The 25,803-nt window shown below is 39.1% G+C and overlaps 1 protein-coding gene across 4 annotated transcripts in view; it reads right to left on the bottom strand.

The window, feature by feature from the left end:
* Positions 1–25,803, bottom strand: part of SORCS2 (sortilin related VPS10 domain containing receptor 2) — a 1,292,493-nt gene that overhangs the window by 25,395 nt on the left and 1,241,295 nt on the right. For all 4 annotated transcript variants that reach the window (XM_072620161.1, XM_072620158.1, XM_072620159.1 and 1 more), the window contains exons 20-25: positions 24,921–25,054; positions 21,465–21,588; positions 15,768–15,880; positions 12,726–12,851; positions 4,711–4,810; positions 2,987–3,089 (exon numbers count right to left, since the gene is read on the bottom strand). In XM_072620161.1, coding sequence (XP_072476262.1) covers positions 2,987–3,089; positions 4,711–4,810; positions 12,726–12,851; positions 15,768–15,880; positions 21,465–21,588; positions 24,921–25,054 — 700 coding nt within the window. The remainder of the gene's footprint in view (positions 1–2,986; positions 3,090–4,710; positions 4,811–12,725; positions 12,852–15,767; positions 15,881–21,464; positions 21,589–24,920; positions 25,055–25,803) is intronic.

Raw genomic sequence — 25,803 nt, forward strand, 5'->3', positions numbered from 1 at the left:
TACCTTTGGGTGGTTTCTTTAGCCCTCTCTCTTTCCTGCTCCATACAAAATGTACCCACTGTGTCACTGTAATGTTAATGTAAGGTTAATGGTGGGGTGGGGGGAAGAACTAAAGATCTTCTCCACCCATTAATAGGCCTCAGACACCTTTTGTGAATTTCTAATGGCACAGGATCATGAGGATCATGCCCTCTAGCCCTGAAAAGTGTGCATATACTCAGAGGTGCAGTGTTACTTTGGGGCTTCTTTCTTGGAAGATGGTTTGATTGACAGATGAGACTCTGGGTAGCCTTTGAAGACCTCCTAGGTTTGGAAACCTAGACATTGGTGGTTCTTTCTCTGGTAATGATGTACGTATTGTCATTGTCAGATAGTTGGAAGTCCTATCTGCTGGTCTTTCTGTTTGTAATTTCTGCTTATAATTTCTGTTTGTATTTTCTCTGAAGTTCAGGGTGCTGACTTTCCCCCCTGAACTAAGGGAATGATATATGTGCTTGATTAAAGTACATTGTTGACCCCTCAAAAGTTGCGTTCCTTTTAGAAAAGCAGTTCTAGGCAGCAGGCCCTCCTGTGTACACTGGGGTCCTTGCTGTTATAGTCATCATTCTCTATAAATCTCACTGAGAATCGCATTCAGATTGAAAGTAGCCTCAAACCTCATTTGATGCCAGCCTCTCCCTGACCAAGAATCCCCTCTGCTCTATCTATTGACATTAATCTTTTGCTTGAAGACCCACAGGGCTCCCACCCATTGCCTTCTGAGGGAACTGTTTCCAGTTTGAGGTAGCTCTAAATGTTTGAAAGTTCTTCCTTACATCAAGTCTAAATCAGCCTCTGCAACTTGTAGCTCATAGTTCTTCTGTCCCCTAGGGACAATCAATGCTCCTTGACTTCTTCCCTATGTTAGCCTTCAAACATATGGGGATAGTTATTAGACCTCCTGCACTCACCCCAGATTTCTTCACCTTACACTTTTCATTTTTGGTACTAAAGGACACCTAGTTTCTGGCGAAGGATACTGTGTTCTTGGCTACTCTCATTTCTGATATGCCCCCTGATACACTGGTCTTAACTGGGCTAGATACCAGACATTACCTTTTTCCCCAGCTGTTTGCTTGCTGTGGTATAGATAGGGTAAAGTTTCCTGGGTTGTTGTCCCTTATTCTTTATTTCTTATTAATCAATTCAGAGAATGGGTTTCCATGGTCCTTCCTAGTTCACAGCCTGGCCTCACAGACAATGAAGGCTGCCTCCTAACAGTGCCACATCCAGACTTTGTATAAAACACTATATAAATCTGAGGCCTGAATGGCCTTGAGGTTTTGGACTGGGGAGAACATAGTGATTAATGTCTGAGCTGCTGGCCTTCCCATGGAGCTGGGGACAATGGTGGCTCCCACCCACACTTTTCCCTTTGGGCAATCCATATTCCTACCATAATTGTCATCCCTGTGTGGCAGCATCACTCCTCAGGAATGGTTCAAATGCAATCACATTCTATCCTCTCTCCTGGAATCTTTTATCTTATTGCCCCCTCCTCTTTGTTTTGGCTTAAATACTTATTGCTCAAAAGGATGATGCTTCACAATGTTCTCTGCTATAATCCATGCTTGCCTTATAGGATGCCATGTGCATTCCTGCAACATACTCTGTTCTTAGAATTTTTCTTTTCTTTAAGGCTCCACTTGCCCTACCACAGCACACAAATGGTTTTCCCTTCCAGCTTTCCATCTCCTACTCTCTATGTGGTAATCAAAGCAAGACTATCTCTGTTTCTGGAAGGGGTGTGTCAAATGCCTACAGTATATATTCATTCTTCAGTGTGACTCTCTAGACCAAAAGTTCCTTCCCTAGCCACTGAGACTCTTCTCTCTGGGTTATTTCCATATCCATTAGAATATAAGTGCCTTGAGGGCAGGAACTGACCCACAATTATATTTCTATTCCTAAACTGGCCAGCAGTAAGTGCTTCATAAATACCTTTCTATTCATTCATTTCATCGAGGTGTGAGGCATGACACAAGGAGATGCTCCAACTTGGCTATTTCTATGGACCAGGCAAATTCATAGACATTTAGAACTAGAAGCAGCCTTAGAGATAATATAATATGACTTCTGTCTTTTATAGGCAGGAAAGATTAGATGACTGCTCAGCATCACTCGGATTGTTGTGTTCGTCCATAGTTTTCGAAGACCATGACATCACAGAAATGATGAGATGACTTGCACTTGACTTTGTTTTGAGTGAGGGAGGGTAGTGCAAGGTCATCAGCCTCACTTTCTCCTCTTGAGTCATCTGGATCCAGTGACCAGATGTTCATCAGGATGACTGGAGATGCAATGGGAGACCTTAGTTTTTTTCAACTAAGATCTATTCAGGTACTCACTAATGAGGTGATGCCCATTCAGGGAACAGGCCTCTTTAAATAAGGATTATTTGAAGAAATTGGGGATATTTAGCCTTGAGGAAAAAAGACTGGAAAGACTATGACAGGTAACTTCAAGTATCTAAAAGGTTTCCTTATGGAAAAGGATTTTATTTATTTTGCTTGGCCCAGGCAGAAATAAGAAAAATGTGTGGAAAATGCTTGAAGGTAAATATGAGTTCCACATACAGGACAACTCTGTGTCACTCAGGTAATAAGTGGCTGAAGGAGGTCTCTGACTTGAAGCCCATGCTCTTTCCATTTCACCCAATAAATCTTTTCATAATGAGATGTGAATGAATGATAAGTGAATGCTTAGGCTTCTTCCTACCATTATGTGAATTTCAAAAGGGAATGATGCCTTCATCTAGGGAGGAGCTCTAATGGTGGAATCTCAGGCTTTTATAACAAATAGATGTGGGTGATCTTCTGGAGGCAATCATCTGCCTTACAGCACATGGAGAATTTCCAACACTATTTATTTACCTAGACCAACAACTCCACTACATGTTACATACATCTATTATTTCTATGCTTGAAAGAAATGAAACTGGACTTGCCTTTTAAATTTGTAGAGGATGAAGGCTCCCACTGCAAAGAGGCAGATAAGAAAAAGAATGATGAGGGCCCAGTATCCACTACCTCCTCCAATCCTTTGAGAATCTGCAAATTAATGAGGTTGTGAGTAGATTGTCTTGGTGAATGCCACAGCTTTTCAATTGATTTTGAGAAAAGATCCAACATTTGGAATTCTAATTCTTTCCTTGGGTTCCTTTAGAAAAGGCACAGTTTAAACTAGAGAGGCTGCTACGCTCAGTGGAGGACTAACTAGAAAAGGATTTGAAGGAACATGACCTTTGCTCAGTCACTTGCCCTCTCAGGGACTCAGTATCCTTGGTTACAAAATGAAGCATTTGGGCTAGATTTCTAAGGCCCCTTCTAACTCAAAAATTGTATCTTTCCTGTACCAAGGTTCCTTCCAGCTCTGATATTCAATGAGTCTCTTATTTAAATGAAAGTTTCTCAAAGTGGGGAGAGGAGTCTGTGAACTTTAAAAACATATTTTGATAAATATTTCAATTTCATTGGTTTCTTTAGTAACCTGATCTATTTTATTTCATGCATTAAAATATCATTCTGCTTTTTGCATGTTTTATTGTTGCATGTTTGTTGTTTTGCTTATTATGGGGGAGATAAAATATCAAATTGTCAAAAAATTGTAGTCTGAGAAGGGGAACCATAGACTTCACCAGACTTGCAAAGACACAAAAAACAGAAGAACTCCTGACTTCTAACTTGTACTTGTATTTCTCTTGGCTACTAGGATTTAGGTTTCTGTGCAACTAACAAAAAACTTGCATAGTCCCTTTCCTTAGGTAATCAGCTGTATTTTATAAAGCATGTCAGAGTAATTAAAGTATAGTTGTCTCCCCTCTTTACAGAAATGGGGGGACATGATGTGGAATATTTCAAATGCTGTCAGTTGTCACGAAGGGGTTAGTTGGTTTTTCTAAACTACTTTTTGGGTTTCTCTTTTAAAAATCTTTGTTACAAGGCACAGCTGAGAGAAGGGATATATTCAGAAATTAATATGATATAAAAACAAAAGACAGCAATAAAATCAGATTAGGAAAAAAAGCAGGTATTTCAAGAGCAGGGGAAGCTTTCCAGTCCCTACTGAGGTTATCATCCAAAGAGGGGAAAAATAATAAAATCAAGAAAGAAAGAGAAATTGCAACCCACAGGAATTAGAGAACCGAAGAGCTTAATTTCATGGGTACAATTGAATCCTGCAAACTGTATTCATTAATTACAACTTTCCTGGTTTCATTTTTTATGCATGATTGTTCACATTTTTTATGATTCATAGAAGCATTGGCTTTAGAGTTGTGAGGGAACTGAAATTATCAAGTGGGAACCTTAGGAGAGACCTTCAAATGCTGCACTTAAGATTGAAGAACTGGGAGAGCCTAATGTCCTTATTTTGCAGACAAAGAAATTATGAAATCCTTCAGCCGCTTCAGTGAGAGGAGTGTTCTACTAGGAGTCAGATTTCATTTCTAATAAATAGCCCTCTATCTTCAAGCTAAATTATGAGTGGAAATGGATAGGTAGCTGATGGGTTAACGAGGTCACCAGATCATTAACAATGCTCCATTGGATAAGGTTTCTGAACAATCCTTAAATCATACTGGTGGGCTCCAGTATCTAGTCAAAGGGACTTAATTGTTCAGCTCCCTACTCCCAATGTCTGGGGCAAAAACAACACATATTCTGTCTTTACCTGAATCTGTGTCACGTAGTGTTACGAGTACCCAGAAGCCTCCTCTTAAGAAAAAGCTGATGTTGTGGGCATTCAAGACTTGCTTAATGGCCATGATCCTCTGAAAGAAGAAGGAAATAAAACAAGGAATGGATATTTTATTTGAGATGTCTTGTGCCTTGAGAACTTGAGAGCTGCTGATAAAAAAAATGCAAAGTGGAATACTAAAAGCTCACTTTTCTATATTGCTAAATAGTTTTTTTTGGAGGGGTACCAGATTTACTATTTTTGTCATATAGATAAAGAAACCAAGGTTCAGGATGAAGTGACTTGCCCATGATTCAAACTTTCATAATTGTTAGAGTCATCAATTGAAACTAGTTTTTGTTCCATGTCAAAGCCTACACCCCACTCTCTGGATTTTTAGCTGTGTTACATTGGGTAAGTTATTTAATCTGTCCAGAAAGAGAGATGTTCTCATTAAACAAAAAGCTGGAGAGTCTAGTGGGTAGACTTTTGATTTTGAAGTTTATAATATGTGGCCTTGGATGGTGCTTTGGATACTTGCTAGCCTCAGATTCCTCAACTGTAAAAGGAGGGTATAGGACAAAGGTCTCTTCAAATCCGAACATTCTACATTCTAAAATCCCATTCAGCTAAAAACCTGCAGATCTTTGAGCTTCCCACTAAAACACTGGCTCTGAACTTGGGGAGTGATCATCTAGGATGTTGGCCTGCAGAGGGGGGAGTTATGCACTGGATAGGTCATTGGAATAGATGACCTTTTGGCACCCACTCCAATGCAGAATCTTAATGAATCTATGCTTCTTTGACGGGAAGAAAATCTCCTTTGTTCTATGCCATAGAATCCAGGTGTCAGCAGATCAGCTGCAAAGAATGGGTTGTCACCTTCAGATAGTTTTAGCTAGAAAGCAAACTCCCATCCTTGCAACCCATTTGTGCTACAAATGACAAATGTTTATGGCCTCATCTTTTCCCTTGCTGAACCCATTAGCATCTTCTGCTCATTGTGTTTGGCAGCATTTCACTTACATGCACTATTGGGTTGATGGGTGGGGAATTGTAACCTGTTCATTGAATAGTTCTTATTGAACTTTCCTCAGTATGCCCAGGTTCCTGCCCAGAGCCACAGGGCAATTAATCTATCATTTCTGATCTGCTGCACATTGGGTACAATTGTCTGGTGACAGCAGGCATTTGGTCATGATTTCTCAAACTCCCCTTCTCCTGGTTCCTTGGGCATCTTGTTAAGGAAGGGCATTGGACTCTATCCACCCATGTAAAATTCTACAGCCATATATTTACCTTTTCCTAATGCAGATCAAACAGACTGAAATAGGATTGTCTACACTGTTCCAAAATAGCTTCATTATCAAAAATGCCTACTGACTTGACAATAGAAGATAAATGCCTTGGAGCTTTTTCAGGAATGGTAATTTTCTAGGCTATTATAGACCTTGATTTATTTGTCCTCCATATTAACTTGGCTCTTTCCAGCAACAGAAGTTACACTTCACACTCATGAGGTATAATGGAAAGAGTTAGGAGTTAGGAGATCTGGCTGTACTACTAACATGCTGGGTAACTTCAAAAAGTCACCTCTCTGGGCCTTGGCTTTCTCACCTGTAAATGAAAAGCAGTATGGCATAATACATAGAGAGTCAGTCTCAGTCAGGAAGATCTAGGTTTAGGTTCTGCCTTGGATAAATCTTGACTATGTGACCTTGGGTAAATCACTTAACTACCCAGTATTATATACAACACTTTAAAACCATCAATCTACATTGGAAGAGAGTTTTTTTTGGGGAGGTATCTATACCAGTAACATCACAGTTCTACTTCTTGCTCCCTTCTCTATTTGCCCAGCAAATAAAGGTAGGACAAAGGCAAGAATTTGTGAATCCCAGGCAAGGTTTGAGAATTATGCCTCTTCCCAAGCAACCTTCCACATACACAGTCACATTTGTCTGTCCCTTGTTGCATGCTTCTCTGCAACTGCTTTCTTTACCTATCCTAGTGTTTTGTTCTTTGTGCGATGAAATTGAACCAGGTGATCTCTAGGGTCCCTTCTTGTCCTATGACCCTATGATTCTTCTATCCATCTCCTTCAAACCTGGATTCTGCAAGTTGTAATCTTAACCCCGGATGAATTCAATTTCTATTTAGTTTTCGGCTACATATTTTAGGAAGGACATTCACAATTTGGAAAGGGTGACCCACATGATAAAAGAAATGGGAAAGAAAGAGAACCCAAGGAAGAAAAGACAAAGGATCAAGATATCTGTTTCATGTTTTGAAAGTCACTTATTTGGAAGAGGGATTAAGTTTATTTTGCTTGGCCCCAGGACATCTGCATGTAACCCAGCCTGTCCTCATCCTCCCTAAAATATGCTTGCAGTACTTGGCCACAGTATTGCAGCCTAAGCTGGAGTTAGCTTTTTTGTTGCCATTTTGCACTGTTGACTAATATTAAGCTTGTATTTCATGAATTCTATTAAAATACCCAGATCTTTAACCACACGAACTATTGGCAGTCCATAAATTCTTAATCCTGTACTTTAGAAGTAGATTCTTTGAAATCAAGTACAGGACTCAACTCTTTAACTTATTCAATTTCATTTTTTTAGGAGTGGACCCATGTTCTAACATGTTGAATCTTAATGATTCTGGATATGTGTGCACTGGCTAATCCATCTGGAAATGTGATAGGCATGTCATATATGCTTTCATTCAAGTAACTGATAAAAATATTAAACAGCACAGTGTCAAGGGTAGGCCCTCTATGGTACTCCGTTGGACATGTGCTTCCAAACTGTCACCAACCCATTAATGAGTATACTGTCTTTGGATTTGATTATTTTAAATCCACTTTTTTCTCCATTGAATCCACAAGGAAAGCATGAGCAGCTTTGCCAAATGCCTCACTGAAATTCAGGAATACCATGGCCATAGTGTTCCTGGTCCAATAGTCTTATCAAAAAAGTAAATGCAATCAAAGCACATGACTTGTTCTTGAATATATCATGCAGAATCTTGGAGATTACAGTTCCATTTTCTAAATGATTACCAACCATTATCTATTAAATAATGTGATCTAGGATTTTGACATTATCCTGCATCCTTCAACTATCTTTCTGACTCCAGGAATACTCCAAGTAGACTAAGACCTAGAATGGGAGAATAATTTTTCAGTATCTACATTATCAGTAACAAAGCTATGACCAAAATCCAGGTTTTCTGATTTCTAGTCTAGTTTTCTTTCTATTGTATTTCCTCTTTGGCCTTTTGATATTCTAAATTTTGTCTTGTTCTTTAGCTTGTCAAGATTCCATCCTTAGACCAGTATTCACTAATGGAAAAACAGCCTTCTGCACTTCCTAATTCTAAGCAGGAAGGAGAAAATGGCAGAGTTACTAGACCTTTCTATTGGCCTCTTGTATTGCATAGGTTAGAAACTACAGGGAGGTATGAGACTGCACTAACTTGGCACTCATCTCTGGCTCATGATGGGCTCAGGGAGGTAGGCTTTTAGCAGATAGCTTTTATTTTAATGGAATTTTTCTTTAAAAAGAACCTAGGTTTGGGTGAGGTATGAGAGAGGTATATGTTGAGAATAGGAGGAATGATTCGCAGAATAACAGAATTAGTGTTGGAAGAGACCTTGGTGATTATCTAGCTACTTCCCTTCTCCCCCATGTATTGTTTAGAGCATGAGACTGAGGTCTGGAGAGGAGTAGGGAACTGCTCAAGATCACAGTAAGTAGTTGAGCTGTATTGTTGTTGTGTTTGTCCTTTGTTGTCAAAGAAGACCATGCCATCAGAGAAATAATGACATGACTTGCACTTGACTTTGTTTTTTGAGTGAGGGAGGGCTGTGTAGGTCACCAGCCTCACTTCTGCTCCAGAGCCATCTGAATCCAGTGACCTGATATTCGTCAGGATGACTGGAGATGGCCAAGGATGCACTGGGAGACCTTGGGCCCTTTGGGCCAAGGTCTTTGCAGGCATTCACTGAGGGTGAGGCAATATCCATTCATTGAATAGGACTGTTTAAGCAGTAGCCAGGGCATGGCCCCTTTAATGAGGCCAAGAAAAAGAAAGACATCCGGCTGGGTGGGAAACAGCAACAGTTACTGTTGATAATCACTCTAAAGCTAGGAGGGTCCAGAGGAGCCCTTAGACAAGGGCCCATTGGCTTCCCAGTTTCAGAATGAAGTATGTTTAAGGTTTTGGGAAAGGAAAAGACAGGACAGGACAGGACAAGAAAGGAAAGGAAAAGAAACTAGCCAGTAAAACCCAAGTCAACTGAGCATCTTCGGGCCATCCAAATTTACCTTCCTTTGGAGAGGAGAAGGAAGGGGAGGGGGAGACAGACAGGAGAGGAGCTGAGTTACCCAGCTAGCTGGGTCCCCATTCAGGCAGCTGTGTCTACTCACAGGATTGTGTTCATCCTTCATTGATGAAGAAGACCATGCCATTAGAGAAATGACGACATGAAAGTTGAGCTTACACTGAGGACAGCAGAAGGTAGGAAAATTCTATGACTGCCCAGAATCTCCGAGCTGCAGGGGATCTGAGTTTCCTTATTCTAATCCTATTCTGATCTTTCAGCTCAGGCATTCTTTGATTCTCTGATTTTGTTTCCATTATTTGATTCAGGAAGCTTTGACCCAGGTGGAGTAGCCAAGTAGCCAAGTAGTTACTGCTGTGTTCAGAGAACTAGATTGGTGCAATAATCATACAGTTAGGTACTGAAATGACCAGAATCTCATAATATTCTGATGGTTGCTGTCCCTCTCCCATACATGCTTTATTCTCCTTTATTGATGAATAAGAATATGTGATGGCAAATTGGAAGAAAACTCAGAATCTTCTCTACAAATCTGCGATAATGGAACCTCTTGGTGAAGACCTCTGGTATGGGGAAAGTCACTGTCTACGGAGTAAATCAATTCCAATTTAGAATAACTCAAGTCATTTGGGGGTTTGTCCAAATATTGAATCCAAACCTGCCTCCTTGTAATTTCTCTTAATTTTCCTCTCAGCATAGGCAAAATAAGCCTAATTCTCCTTCTTAATGACAATCCTTCAAAAACTTGAAGAAAGGAAACATATTTCTTCTAAATCTTCTTTTATACAGGGCAAATATCTCCCTTTTCTCCATTTGATCTTTGTAGGACATTGTCACCACTCCCCTCAACAATTCTCTTCATCTACACACACACACACACACACACACACACACACACACAGACACACACACACACCACTAGCATGGCCCACCACTGAACCCTAATCTACCATATTTATATTTATATATGGATCTACCCTTAATCGGTACTAGTAGCTGTGATTGGGAACAAAATATATCTAACTCACAGCAAGGAATGCAGGATATGACTGCCAGGCAGTGGAGAGGAATAAAGGTCTTTGGTAGACTGGGATTCTTTGACAGACTATTTTTTGTAGAATATATGCATGCACATTTTTCATAGTGATCATTCTGATAAAAAAAACACCTCCATTTTGTACTCTAGGTGGGTTGGAGGAGGAAAGCAGGAAAAGAAAAGGTGGGCTGTATCAAAGATTACCAGAAAAGAGTATTTCAAACTTTCAGGGTTTCACAGATGACACTGGTATGAAGTGTCACCTGCATAGAAGAAGCTGTCATTCTGCTGAAGCAGTAACCGCTGCTATTCAGGAACATTTGTTTATCTGCTATGTCCAGGTGTCAAAGGCACTAAAATCAGTTGTTTTCCATGCAGGACCAATGATTTAACTGAAACTCTGTCATTAGAGGAAGGATGGTATTTTAGAAAGAGCACTGGATTTAGATAGGGGTCAAAATTCTATGTGACCTTGGACAAGTCAGTTCTTCTAGACTTTTGTTTTCTTATCTGTCAAATGAGGAGGTTGTAAAATAAGTGACTTCTAAGATCCCCTTAAGGTTGAAAAATTCTATAAGTTCTCCCACTTTTAAAGGCTATGCTCTTATTTCCTTAATTCCCGGGTTGTAGTTAATTCATCCCTACAGCCAGTAAGCTAAGAATTCTGACAGCACTGTTCTTTGGATTTCAGATATTTCAGTACCATGGTCAGTGATCCAGCAGTCCTTCAGAACCTGGTCTGTTTCTTATTTAAATGACTTCAATTCTAATGTTTCTAATGGCTAAACAATGCTTTATAATTTGTGATTAGGCACTTTGTTTCATTTAATTTCCTCTATGTTTCTATATGCATTTTTTCTGTTTCTGGCAATAAAGCAATTTAGCAAATGAAAAAAATTAACTTAACAAGCATATTGGTAGTCATGGACAGACAGCAGTTTTTTTGGATTTAGTTCCAAATTTTTTTTAATGAAAATATCTGGAGATTTAGGTAGAGTATGAAGTGTCAGCAGTATGATATGTGAGCCAAAAAAAAGCTATCCTTACTTTGAACTTCCCCATGCTTGAAATTCTCTGGCCTACTACCAGAGGCTGTTCCGGTTTCCCAAGCTGCTTAGTGTCTTCCCTTTCAGATTACCTTCACTCTCTCTCTCTCTCTCTCTCTCTCTCTCTCTCTCTCTCTCTCTCTCTCTCTCTCTCTCTCTCTCTCTCTCTCTCCTCTCTCTTTCTCTTTCTGTGTGTGTCTAAATATTTATATATTGTCTTCTCTCTCCTTTTATAGTGCATGGTCCTTCAGAGAAGGGATTTTTTTCTTTTCTCAAAATGCCTCAAATATAGAAAATACCAAATAAATGAGAGAGAAGAGACTGAAGAAAGAAGTCAGGTAACAGAATCTTGGTGAAGAGTGAAAAGGACCCAAACTAAGGGGGTTGGCTAGGAGAATGGAAAAAAAAAGAAAAAAAAAGATAGCTAGGAGATAAAGTGAAGGAGAAAAGTTAATAAGACTTGACAACTAATTTTATGTGCAGAGTGAGGAAGAGGGAAGAGTCAAAGATGACTGTGAGGTTATAAATCTGGGTGAAATAGATAAGGTAAGAATTACAGATTTAAATGGTGAATATGATTTAGGGTCCATTGAGTTTGAATCACAATCATGAAATTCCAGTGGAGCTGTCCAGAAGCTAGTAAGAAATGTGAGACTAGGGAAGGGAAGAGTTAGGAAAGAAACCAGGGCTCTATGTATAGATTTTGGAGCCACAGACGTTAAAGTGACAATTTAATCTATTTGAGTATATGAGAACTGAAGAGAATTTAGGATAGAGCTTGGGGAGCTGCATTTAAGAGATGAGAGAAAGAAAATGAACCAGTGGAGGAGATGGAGGAAAGAGAGCCTGGAAAGAAGAATTTCATGGAAACTAAGGGAGAAAAAAGATCTGGAGGAGGAAATGATCAAAAGTTAGAGAGAACAAGTAGAGTAAACACTGAAAAAGCTATTAGGAGAATGGATAATGAGGACAAATGTTTGGGGTTTTGGCAAGACCCTAATTTCCTAGGACATAGGGTCAATACGTATATTACCAAAAGGATCAAAGCCCCCAAAGACCCCAAAAGATAATAAGACAACATAGGGGTTTGTTTAGCTGAAAAGAAGCTGCCCTTCACTGGTATGAGGCTGAGGCAAATAATTTCCTTTCTGGGTCTCAGTTTCTACTCTGTAAAATTAAGAGTTTAGATTAGATGGTCTTCCAGTTCTAAATCCAATGAGACCTTCTATAAAATATAAAAACAAAGTCATTCATCTTTCTATACCACTTTCAGTGTCTTTAGAAGATATCCTCTAATGTGGTAATTAGAGTATAAGGATTATTATTTCCATTTAGTAGAGGAAAGTAGTGAGTCTTAGAGAAGTTAAGTGACTTGCCGAAGGTCATGCATCAGGATAAATCAACCAGCAAACCTTTATCAGCACCGTGTTTAGTGATAGATTTTGAACTAGAACCCAGTTCTCTCAAGTTCTCTGCTTATATATACCACACTGTTGCTCCCAAGGCAGCAAGACTTCCATGATTCTGATGGTTAACAGGCTATTTATGTGTATATTCAAGTCCTTTGAGATGGTTGACTTACCTTATCACTTGGTATGCTCCTTTTCCTCTTTGGTTTAGGTGATGGCAGAAGCACATGCAAGTCAGCAGTTGTGGGCAGGCCTGGCTTCACCACAGTTAGCAGAGACTCTTCAGGTATATTGGTTTCCTGTAGAGAGGGCATCCTATTCAGTGGTCAGCTTGTTACATAGATTTTATATTTTTTTTTGGTGGGAGGGAACCTGATTTAGTAATTAATGAACTGTTAAAGGAGGAAATGAGAATTTCTATTATAACCTTTTCATTTTAGAGATGAGGAAACTGAAACTCAGAAAAAAGAGAACATTCCTAAGGTCTCACAGCAAGGGTTTGGCAGAACCAGGATTAGAACCTATAGCTCCTAACCTTCAAAGCTCTTTTCACTATTAACAGAGTACCTACCTGAAGTCATGGAAACTGATTATAATCCCCATCACCAACTCCCCTTCTTGGAGCAAACTCTCCAATAATTTCTTATTGCCTTTAAAATGATAATCCTTAGATTGCAAAAGAAATTTAAGACCTTACATAATCTGCTTTCTGTCAATTTTCTGCGTCTTATTTTGTGTTATTCTCTTTCACCCATTCTCTCCTTCATGTCTCATATACATCATTTCTTTAACTTCCATGTAGAATATCTGTCTTCCTTCATCTCAGGTCAGCTTCCACCTTTTCCTGATCTCCTAGCTGTTAGCATTCTCACACTCTTAGATTTGTTGAATATGACTATATAGATACATACATAAATGTTTATGTACACGTGTATATATATATAAACATATATCTGACATTTGCTTGTGTGTCCAAATTGTAAATGTAAGTCCCTTAAGGACAGGGACTGTATTGTTTTTCTCTTACGTCTCTTGTACTTAGAACATTGCCTTGAATATATTATGTTTATCAATTTTTTTTAATTCAACAATCAATGACTACCACCTGTAGGCTCCCTGGAGGAGTTGGCACCTCAAGTGGGCCTTGAAGGAAGAGAATAATTTTGAAAGATAGAGATTAGAGGGAACATGATTTATATATAGAAGTGGGTGAGAGCAGGAAGGTTGTGAAAAAAAGATAATAGTCTAGTTTGGCTGTAATTTCAGTATCCATGGAAATGAATATGGTGCTGGAAATGTAGACTTGAGTCAGATGGTGGAAAGTTTTGAATGTAGTTTGATTAGGTTTTTACTAGTCACCTTGCTTTTGCAGACTGCCAACTGTTATGAAAATAATCTAACACTTTAAGTTCTACGCATCCTTCTAGAGTGTAGATCCTAAAGGGCAGAGACAGAACCTTGCTCATCATTGTGTCGTCTCAGGGTCCTCATAATAGTTCATGGTCACGTAGCACCTATTTCAAAAGCCTCTGCTAGAGTGATCGTTAGTAACTTTTTATGATGCAGGGAAACTTGGAGAATAATGGTTGAAAAAGCATTCTGTGAGAGTGTTTTCTCATGGCACTTTTTGGAGAGACTTGGAAGAGTTAACTTGAGAAAACCTGAAGAAGACAGAGAGGAAGAAGATGGAGGAACCTCCAAAAGTATAAACCTTGGTCTTGCAAAGACGACAAAGAGAATTCTTAATTTTACTTGGTGTATTGAGTGAATTGAATGTGGAACTATGTTTCCAGAAGTAAGGAGAAGGTATCTGCAATTATGGTGATGGCCAGGGGTGACTCTGGCTGTGATCTTTATTGGAGCTTAAATAATTTAAATAATTATTTATGCCTTTCTATTACTGTTTGTGAATAAATTATATAACTATGCAACTGCTTAGGGGGAAAGAGGTTTCTCTGCTTTACTAAATGATATTTAATAAATGGGCATAGGATATCTGAGCTTAAGTAATTAATGAGAGAATATCCAAACACCATCATTGAACTGAAGTTGATGTGCATGAATATGGTAATGAGTCCATTAGAGGCTGAGGTGTGATTGCTCCTTGTAAGCTCCCAGTATGTGTGGCTGACCCTTCTAAAACCCTATTATAGTTACAAACCACTTTTCATCAATTTTCTTTTGTGACATCCACCATAACTGTGAGGTTGACAATTTGTTACTTTCACAGTATAGATGAAGCAATTTGGGATCCAGTAGACTAAGTGGCATAGCTAGACCCAAGATCTCCTAGTGCCATGTCTTATTCTCCTTCCACTATACTACGTTGTCCTTCTGCATTCCTTTCCTGATAAGTTCCTTGAAGTCAGCGACTGTTTTATTTTTGCCTTTTATCCCCAGGGCTCAACATAGTGTCTATTACAAAGCAGGTCTTTGATGCTCATTGATGAATAGATTGTTAGGAGCAAAAACAAAATTCTAAGTCAGACTGGGTGTTGAGATGAGGCTTTCCTAGTTAAGATTTGTATGACCTTGGGCAAGTCATTTCCACTAGTTTCCTTAGATACAAATAAGAGCGTTAGAGAAGATGACCCTCATAGCATTAATTCCTATAGTAATTATGGCTATCATTGTCTAATGATAATGTGATATGGCAACCTTTGCATTTTATTAATGCTATTTTGATAGACTAAATATAATTGTTACCACTGACTAACTTCCATTAAAAGGCAAAAATCAGCACACTGGACAGATATTACTTTTGATTTTCTAGAGATTGTGCCATAGCTTTACAGTTAGAGATAATTCTACCATCATTCCCCCAACCATCTCTTCACACACACACACACACACACACACACACACACACACACATCCCTCATCCCCATTCCATAGCTATATCATATACGAGCTATGGCTTTTCCTGCATCAGCATCATTTCCTTCCATCTGGCTCAAAATTTTCTAACAGCTGCATTTGCTTTTAACTGCCAATTAGGCAGTGTTGGAGCTGAACATTCAGTGTTGTTTTGCTATGACCAGCAAGCTGGTACCCCAGTGACACCCATCTCCATCTGCCTGCCTCTCTGGGTGGCCCTGGGGCATCATTTGGTAGGACATTGAGATTGGCCCATTTTCCTTGAAAGATCAGCAGCCTGTCCATGACCTTTCTAGTTTTCATCCTGGGAAAAGTTATGACACTTTCAGGGGGCTCACCTCAGAAAGAAGGCGGGTGACTACCAGGCCAATGTCTTCTCTCCATTCAGGGATGTTAGGATTGTACATATCCAAGTGCTTGGTAAACTTCAGGGGCAGAACTTGAAATTGATCTAGAGAGAGATGGAGACAAAATGATTTGGACAATTAAAAAATGATTTCTGGGAACCTCTGCAGTGCTTACAGTCTGTGCCATAAAATCCAACACTACGTAGCTTGTATTTATATTCTAATAACAATCTCCCCCATCTAGATAGAACTTCTCCTACAACAGCCTCTGAATTAGAGGAAGCAAATGCCATTTTTGAAAAGAGGAAACAGGCTTAGAGAGATTTGTTGATTTGCTCATCGTCACCTTGCTAAGAAGTAGAAAATCTGGCATTCAAATCATAGCCTCTCAACCTGCAGTTCTCATTTTCCCCCTTTGTCATTGGTCTGCTTTTACATTCATTATTTCATTGGATTTTAGGACAGATGATGAAACCCTAAAAGGTGAAATATACAAATACAAGGTGACAATGGCCAGGAAGTGACAGGACCTGACCTTCAACTCAAGTTAGTTGACTTTATGCCCAGCTTTCTTTTCACTACACTCTTTGTTATATACTATCTCTTCCTTTATGAGCCTTGGTTTTCTCATTTGTAAAATGAAGCTAAATCATATGCATCCTCTGTTATAGGACTCAGGAAGGAAACATCTTCATAAGACTGAAACAGGGTATTCTCAAAATCTTAGTGCAGTTTTAATAGTTAAATTAGAATTTTAATTCTTAATAGCTTCAAACTGTACTAAGACTTTTAGGACACTGTACAAAGATGAGTTATTACAGTTTTTGCTATTGTTATTATTCATAGTTGATTGGATCATCTCTCTAGCCAATTAAAAAATTCCTTTAGGGCATGGATGACAGGACTTTATCTACTTTGATAGTCCTATGCCTAAATCCCAAGCACTAAACTCCTACACATAGTAGAGAATGGAGTTAGAGAACCTGTGTTCAAATCCTACCTCTCCTGCTTCCTACCTGTGTGACCTTGGATAAGTCACTTAATCACCATAGTCACAGATCCCTCATCTGTAAAATGATAGATTGGACTATATAGTCCCTAAGGTCTCTTCCAACTCTAGATCTGGGATTTAATACCTTGAACTTTCCTCACATCAATCTTGCAAGGTAAGTAATTCTTAAAATTTTGTCAGTGTTGGTATGCCTTCCATTGATACAGATCATAACTGTTCTATAACTTACTAGAAGTCTTTCAGTATTGCTATGGGTAAAGCCTAATCTTGTTGGAGTTAAACTGGTGATGGACTTCTGTAATGTTAGCTAGTCTGAGCCTGGACCTTGGTAATACCATATGATCCTTGAATGGGAGCTGCCTCATGGGAATGAGTTGAAATCAGAGAATTTTAGAGACCTCAGAACTCACACAGTTCAATATACTGGAAGAAGAAACTTGACTACCAGGTTGCAGAAAGACAAGTACCTTAATATACTAGTAGCATACTATTAATAGTACAATAAATTAGAAGCATGTAACATAATAGTAAAACTGCAAACTGAACCAACCATTCTAGAAAACTCTTTGGAATGATGGCAAGAAAGTGACTAAAAAGTCTACAACTTTTGATACGGATTCTGCTGCTAGATATGGGAAATCAAAGAGAAAATAGAAAGGCCCCATGTGCATCAAGATATATTTATAGCAGCTTATTTTTTTGGCAGAGGCAAAGAACTGGACATAAAGCAGATTCCCATTGATTAAAGGAAGATTAGATATGCTGTGGTATATGATGAGGGTCATGAAATATTACTGGGCTATAATAAATGGTCACAGAATTAGAGGTGGAAGTGACCTTAGAGGTCATCAAGTCCACCCCACTCTTTTTACAAATGAGGAACTGAGGCACTAGGAAGTTAAAGAAGACTCACAGAGCTATTAGGTCTTTATGATTCCAAATATGATATTCTATCCACTACAGATGACCTCAGAGAAGTATGGGGAGACATAGAAACTGAGGAAAACGTATCAGTCAAATTCTAAGCAATAAAAAGGAAGAGACCCTTTCTATAACATTCATGACAAGTGGCCCTCTAGCCTTACTGAAGATCTCCAGTCAGAATGAAAAACTCTGCTAAAAAGGAAGCACATTTTACTTTTGAACAGCTCTAATTTATATGGTCAATAGAAGGGAATTTCCTCTACTTCTCAGGCAGGCATAGATGTTGAATTTGAATGTGGGAAATGAATCCTTGGCACAATGGGAAAGGACACAGAGCATTTGTACAGGCTTGAAAAAGCCTTTTTAAGCTAACCCAAGTTACCTTCCCAGGAGGCAGGGTCTGATGCTTGTTTCCATTTCCCATAAGCTACTTGGAATAGCAACTGAATTACTGAGGGCAAACTGCAGGAGCTGAATCTCTGCTTCAAAGAGTCCATTGCGTCCTGTTAAGCAGGTAAGCTCCAGGCACACTGTCTCACCTTTTGCAGAAGGCTTAGTCTTTCCTTAGTCTTTTTGGCACACCACCAGAATGAGAGGATTCTAAATACAGGATTCTAGAGGCTGGTCCTGGGAGGTAGAAAAGTGTGGGAAGGGATGGCTGAGGGGAGTAAACTGAAAAGGACTGTGGGGAAAGATAAAGGAGAGGTAGCAGAGGGGAAAGGATGTTGGGGAGAGAAAACCTGGGGACAGAAGACAGAAGAAGAGTAGGCAAGGGGAAATGAAGTTGAGGGGAGGGATTAGCCCTGCAGGTCAACAGAAATAGATAAGGTGTTGACTCCTAGGAGCTGTGTTGCCAGAGAGAGAGAAGTTCACCTGTCATATACCCCAAAACACATAACAATGGGTCCTATTACTTTAGGTTACCACTGAGTAAAATAAGAAAGAGATGGCTAAAAACACATTTGGCTTGAATAAACCTGAAAATAAGATGGTGTTTTCAATAGCTTTTAAAGGATAATTCACATGTTCAATGGATTCAGTTGCTCTTATGAAACTCACTTACCATATCAATGGAAAAACTAGCCTAAGAGTTCATTTAGTCTATTTCACTAACTCTGGCCTATTATCCTGAAATATGCACAGGGCAGTGAGGTGTTTCTGAGGTTATTAGCACAAGAGACTTGACTGACAATGAGGCCCATAAGACATAAAGATTGTATTTTCCTCCACTTCATTCCCCCACTCTCTGTACCTGAGGATTAGACAATGTCTCTATATTTTTCAGATCAGGCTAATCCCTGATTTGACAGCACTTTCCCCCAGTGTAAATAATTCAACTGGCATTGGCATCTTTCAGGCATCTTGCCCCTTTAGCAATTGACAAGACACAGCAAAACACCTTGTGATGCTAAGTGAACAGTCAATGGTGGAAGGATCATTTACCCCTGACAGAAGGAAAGGCAAAAGGCTTTGAAATTCTGGATGCTCTAAACTTGAGGAAACCCTGCCCCCCAAAACATGAAAGTATAATTGATTGATCTTAGTTTAGATTAGACAGAATTCTCTTTTGGTTTACTTGTAAAAGAAAGAGCAAAATGTTGGGAATTTTTAAGGTCACAGGGGAAAAGTACATTAATCCACTTGCCCCATTAAACTCACAGAAAGTTAGAATGTCGGAGCTGGAAGAGATTTTATAACATGTAATATCCAAAGTGAAAGGGTTACTGTATTAAAACATAGCATGTAAAATGGAAGATAGTTTAGAACCAAAAAATGTTATAATGGGAAGGAACATTAGGATATAGCTATCAGAGTTAGAAGGAAGCTAAGAATATAAAATGTTAGAAATGGAAGGAGCCTAGCTTATCTAGAGCTAGAAAATGCTTCGCAAGAGACCGAGTCCAACTCTTTCAATTTCCTGATGTCTTAGAACAAAAAGGTCAGACTAGTCAGGGACCTTAGAATTTATGTAGTTCACAGGCATCCAAAAATGGCCCAGGTACTTTCCTCAGAGGACTGGACCTGACTAAAATGAAATTGGGACATTTTAAACAAAATAAAGATGCAATAGAACAGAGATAATGTCAATATGTGGTTTTCTAAGTTATTATATGACTTTCAGGGAGGTTTAGTGGCCTATTTTTTTTATTTGAGTTTGACCCCACTTATCTAGTGTAACATCATAATTTCAAGTCATTAAGTATCAGGATTTGGGACTTGAACATATTCGATTGATTACAAGTATAGTACCCTTCCCAAAGGTTAATATTTCCTAACCTTTTCAAAACCCTTTCACATGCATTCTCTCATATGATCTGCATAAAAAAACTACCTGAGGTGGTGGGGCAGATGTTACTAGTTCCATTTTACAGATGAGGAAACTGATCTAGAGAGTTTGAGTAACAGGAAAAAACACAAGTATATGCTGAAAGGATGGGAAGGGCTTTCTGATAAGGTTAGATGATCTATCTTGAATATTCCCAAGTATTCCAATGTGATTATTATTGTGTGATCACGTACCAGAAGAGAATCTAAGGATCACAGAGTACTAGGGTCATAGATCTGGAGCTTAAAGGGACCTTTCGAGCTCACTGAATTTGACCCCTTGAGTTGACATACTTGCCCAAGTTTACATACATAAGTGCTAGAGGGAGGATTTGAATTCGTACCTCAGATTCCTTGCTATTCCTTCCATTTATTGCTGCTGATAATCACTGATGACACATTACAAAAATTGCAGAAATATATACCACAAATAATGCCCAACATTAATCATCATCATCATAATAATAAACTTTACAAATGAGGAGACCAAAACCTCAAAACTTGTGATCAATGATGATGATAATTTCAATATTCACACAATACTTTTTGTATAGCAACCTGGGAAATCTATCATCACTACTGGAGAGACTCAGAGTGACCAAGAATCAGTATTAGACATGAGATCCAATTTTTTGGAGCTACCATTCACTAATTTTGACACCTGAAATGACCTTTAGGTTGAAAACAGTTGAGGAGGATGCTTTTGTGGACATTATACTGGATGTAAAGTTAGGAAACCTGGGTTCTGGTTGAAGTTGTGCCAATGACCATCTATGCACTCAGTGATCATCTAATATCTCAGAGTGACAGTTCCATTCTCTGTAAAACAAAGAGGATGAGATGTGCTCTACTCACCTCACAGGGCTGTTGGGGGGAACATAATACAATCAAAGTTAGGATTATTGAGTGTTCACTGGCTAATTTTAAAAGGAGAAGAAACTGAAGTTTTGAGAAACAAATTTATGATTTGTCCATGGTTACAAACAGCTAAAAAGTGTTAGAAGGAGAATCTGAACTCACCTCTCTCGATTATAAGTAAAACACTTTTCCATTGCCATGTATGACATCTTGTGCTTATGCATAACTAATGATAATGATAACTAATATTTGCATAGTGTTTATTACTATGTGGCAGGTACCATGCTAAGCACTTTACAACTATGAACTCAATCCTCGCAAGACCCTTGGGAAGTAGGAACTAATATTACAGATAAGAAGCTGAAGCAAACGATGTTAAATGACTTGCCCAGGGTCACACAACTATTAGGTGTGGGAGGCTGGATTTGAACTCAGGTCTTCTTGACTTTCTAGCACTCTATCCACTGTACCAGTAGCTGCCTCTAAGAATCTTAATAATGTCTGCAGGTTTAGAAAAGGCTTGAGGGTGTGCGATGTGTAAAAGGCAGGGAGGATGCAAATTAGTTTACCTAAAACCCTGATGATTTTGGAGTCCTGGAGCATGGAATTCCCACAGGATGCTTGAACAGTCACTCGGACATCACCTGTTTCTGAAAATTGCGTGACAAGAAAGTTATCCAGAGAGAGAAGGGGCTGAAAAAAAAAGAAGAAATACTGTTAGTCAAGGTTGCATATTAAGAATTGGAAAGAGCATAAAAGCCAGGAGGAACCTCAGAACACAGAATACAGACTATTTCAGCTGAATGGGAACTTAGAAGCTAGACACTAGAGTGATAGAACTGGACCAGATTCTAGTGATTCAGCACTTAGCACAATGCTTGGCACATAGTCGGTGTTTATTAAATGTTTGTTGACTAGAGAACATCAAGTCCAAGCTTATCATTTTAGAGACGAGGAAACTCAGTCTTGAGGAGGGGAAATGATCCTTGCCTTAGATCATATGGCTAATGAGTAACAAAATCTAAATGGGAATGTAGGTATCCACTGACTTTCCGCTTTATTATGCTGCCTCCTAGAGGAATAAAGCTTTGACAATATAAGGACTGAGGCTGGTAAGGTTGACAATGGCATGAGTAACTTTTGTTTCCTCAGGAAAAATGTGAAACTATTCTAGGGCCAGAGAATGGAGTTTCATGAGTGTCTCTCAGGGAATGATGGAACTGAGCTGATTATCCAACATAGAATCATCATCACCACCACTACCACCAACACTATCATCATCATCAGTAGTAGTAATAGTAGTATTAGTGGTAGTAATAGTAAATCAGCAACTATCTTACAACTTAGTTTTAGACAGTTCACTGAAGCACTGAAATGCTAAGTGACTTTACCAGTCACACAGCATCAATATATCAGAGATGCGTCTTGAATCCCTATCTTCTTGAGTCCAAGACTGCTGGCCCTTTAGCTTCTAAGCCACAATACCCCACCTAGTAAGAAACAGCTGAACAAAATATAAATTCTGCTAAAACAAGAGGAAAAGCGGCACCCTCTAATAAAGAGAACATTGCTCTAGGATTCAGAAAATCTCACTTCTAGCCTTTGTTCTGCCATTACCTGACTATGTGATATTGGCTGGACGTCTAGGAAAAACTTTCAGGGAGAATATAAGCAAGAATTGCCCAGGATAGATAAATGTGGATGCAAATATTAGACTCTTGAATCCTTGACATTCCAGATCCATTGCAGTATCTCTGATGCATGATGGACAAGTCACTATTCTTGCCTAAGTCAAAGTTTCTTGGATGAGATGGTATTTGAAATTCTTTTAACCATTCACACATTCTAGGCTCTGTCAGTTTCTGTTCTAATGTCCATTTCAGTTGTGACATGTCACATTCTCTATTTGAGGATTCTTTTAGCTCTGTCTTTCCATGTTTTGTTCTAAGGTCCCGTTCCACTTTTGACATTCTATACTTATCCTATACTTTTAGCTCTGTCACCTGATTAACATTTGTGATAAATGAACATGAAGAAAGATATCATGATGATGATGATAATTTTTTCTTCTTCCTTTTCCCTTCCATTTGTATAATAGGTTAGGTGTCCCTGAAATTCATAATGAAAAATGAAGTGTTTCTTGATAAGTACAGCCTGTACTAGGCTGATAGGTCCCTACAGTGCAGACTCCAGCAACCGAGACTCTCTTAAGACCAAGTGGCAATAATTATGTAATCTATCTACTGCCTTGTATGTGACTCTTCAATGGGAAGAAGCCATTCCTTGGCAGTCTCCAGAACATCCAAACTTACTTGCATTGTCACATCCCACCTGCCTCAAAATTCACATGCTAAATTGGATTAGATGACCTAAGAGATCTCATGCAACTTAAATCATCGAATTTGAAATCAGAAGACTGTGTGACCTTGGGCAAATAACTTAGCCCCCCTGGGTCTTTGTTTTCTCAACTTTAAAATATGTAGGTTGGATTAGATGCCTCTAAGGATTCTTCCACTTCTAGACCTATGATCCCATGATTTTGAATCTACTATTTCTGTTTTGTGTGACCACAGATAAGTCACTTGCTCAGAGAACAAGTGTGCCTCAGTTTCCTCAACTAAAAATAAGACATATGAACTAAGTGATCTTTAAGTCCCCTTTCAGCTCTAACAGGATGAAATCCTATGTCCAATCATCCTAAAAGGGCTGTTTGGAAAGTGCTTTGAATTTGGAGTCAAGAGACATGGTTACAAATCCGGGCTCTGGGACTAACTAGCTCGGTGATCATGGACAATCACTTAGCATTTCTGATTGTCTGTTTCTGTATCATGACATAGGGATAGCAATATCTACTGCACAGATTTATGGGGAGGATCAAGTGAAGTCATCTTTGTAAAGCACAATGAACACTTTAAAATGCCATGTGAATGTCAGTGATGGTTGTGATGATGATAATTCTAAGGACTAGGAAGAGTTCGTTGAATTTAAGAAGGTGTTATACTCTTCCTTTCAAGCCAAGAAGGAAATATTGATTCATAATCTCAAAGGATGCCTTATCCTACTTGGACATCCTGCCTCTAGTCTCTCACCTCTGTGATCAATACTTCAGACAGTTATCAAATTAATCTTCTTTAAGTACAAGTTTGATTTCATCACACTGCTATTAAAAAACCTTCATTGGTACCCGCTCACAGGTCAAAAAGCCAAACTCCTTAACCTGGCATTCAAGGCCCACCATGATCAGGCCTTACCCTTCTTTTTGAGCCTTATTACCCACTTTTCTTTTATGTGACATGAATTCTGTCCTTATTGATTCCTTACCCTCACCTGATCCCCAGTAGACTTCATATTTTCCACCGTCTCTGCCAGGAATTTCCTCTACTTTCTTCTCAGCCTCTCTGATTCCTACTCAGTTCATAGGCCAACTTGAAAACCCACCTCCTCCAGGAAGCCTTCCTTGACCATTCTAGATCACAGATATTTCCCATTCTTCTGATCAGCTTGCTGGCACAATGGATAGAACACTGTGCCTTGAATCAGGAAAATCTGAGTTCAAATCTGGCCTCAGACACTTAGTATCTATACAGCCTTGGACAAGTCATTTATTCTTTGTTTGTCTCTGTTTCCTCAATTGTAAAATAGTTATATTAATAGTACCTACCTCACAGGGCTGTTGTGAATGTCAAAAGAAATAATACCTACACACATATACACATATATGTATACATATACATATATATGTATGTGTACATGCATACATATGCACACACACATACACACACATGCTTATTCCCTTCTCTTTTCCTTCCCTTCTGATCTACATTTATTATCATTAACCCTTATTTGATAGCATCATGGCTCATTATGAATTGTAGGTGATCTTTTCACCTACAAACAATCATTTTCTTGTGCAGATGATAAGCCCTGAAGGGCTTATCAGATCAGAGCCTATATCTCCTACATCTCTGTAATTATCTTCATAGCACCCAGAGCAGCAAACTGACCCAAAGAAGCCCAAGGTGTACCTGCAAATTGTTTCCTATCCACCAGTAGTAGACTGTTAGATTAGGGTTCTGGGGCAGCAGAATGGCAGTCAGGTTGACTTCCTGATTTACTCCAATAACAGGAACCACTTCAAGGTGTAAGGCCCGTAGAGGAGCTAGGGAGAGTTACAAAAAAAGGCATTAGTCAAAGAGTCATTAATTTATGGAGCCCTTTAGTCCTTCCTCTAGCTCTATACCATGTTCTCTCAGTAAAGGGATTGGCTTGCATTGAGTTTTTCCCCAGAATGTACAACAAAAGGGCTATTGGTACCTCTAGGAGGTGTCATTTCTCCAGCTAAACAAAGATCCAGGAATTAAAAAAAAAAAGAAAAAGTGATTTTCCCATTCAACTAGGGCCACATGGAATTTCAGCAATGTAGCAATGCAAGGTGTTTTAGCAGAAGAATGATTGGTGTTAAGTTTTGGTTCTGTTATTTAGTACCTGTGTGTACCACCCTGAATCCTCCTCTGTAAAATGAAGGAACTTCAATAAGATGACTGTAAGACCCTCTCTTGCTCTAAATCACATGATTACTTGTAAAAGCTACTCCTGGAAGAAGGTCATTCCTTTCCCAGGATAGATGGAGGATCCTGAATTTTGGAGTTGGAAATGACTTCAGAGATCAACTAGTCCAGGAAACCTTGAGGGCCTTGAGGGCACATGTGGCCTTCTAGGTCCTTAGGTGGGGCCTTTTGACTGAATCCAAGTTTTACAGAACAATTTCTTTTATTAAGGGGATGTGTTCTGTGAAGTTGGGTTCAGTAAAAGGGCTACACTTGAGGAGGTAGAGGGTCACATGTGGGCCTCGAGGCAACAAGTTCCCCACCCCTGAACCAGTCCATCCCCAAAATGAAGCATGAATTT

This window comes from Notamacropus eugenii, chromosome 6, assembly GCF_028372415.1.
Source record: "Notamacropus eugenii isolate mMacEug1 chromosome 6, mMacEug1.pri_v2, whole genome shotgun sequence".
NCBI lineage: Eukaryota > Metazoa > Chordata > Mammalia > Diprotodontia > Macropodidae > Notamacropus > Notamacropus eugenii.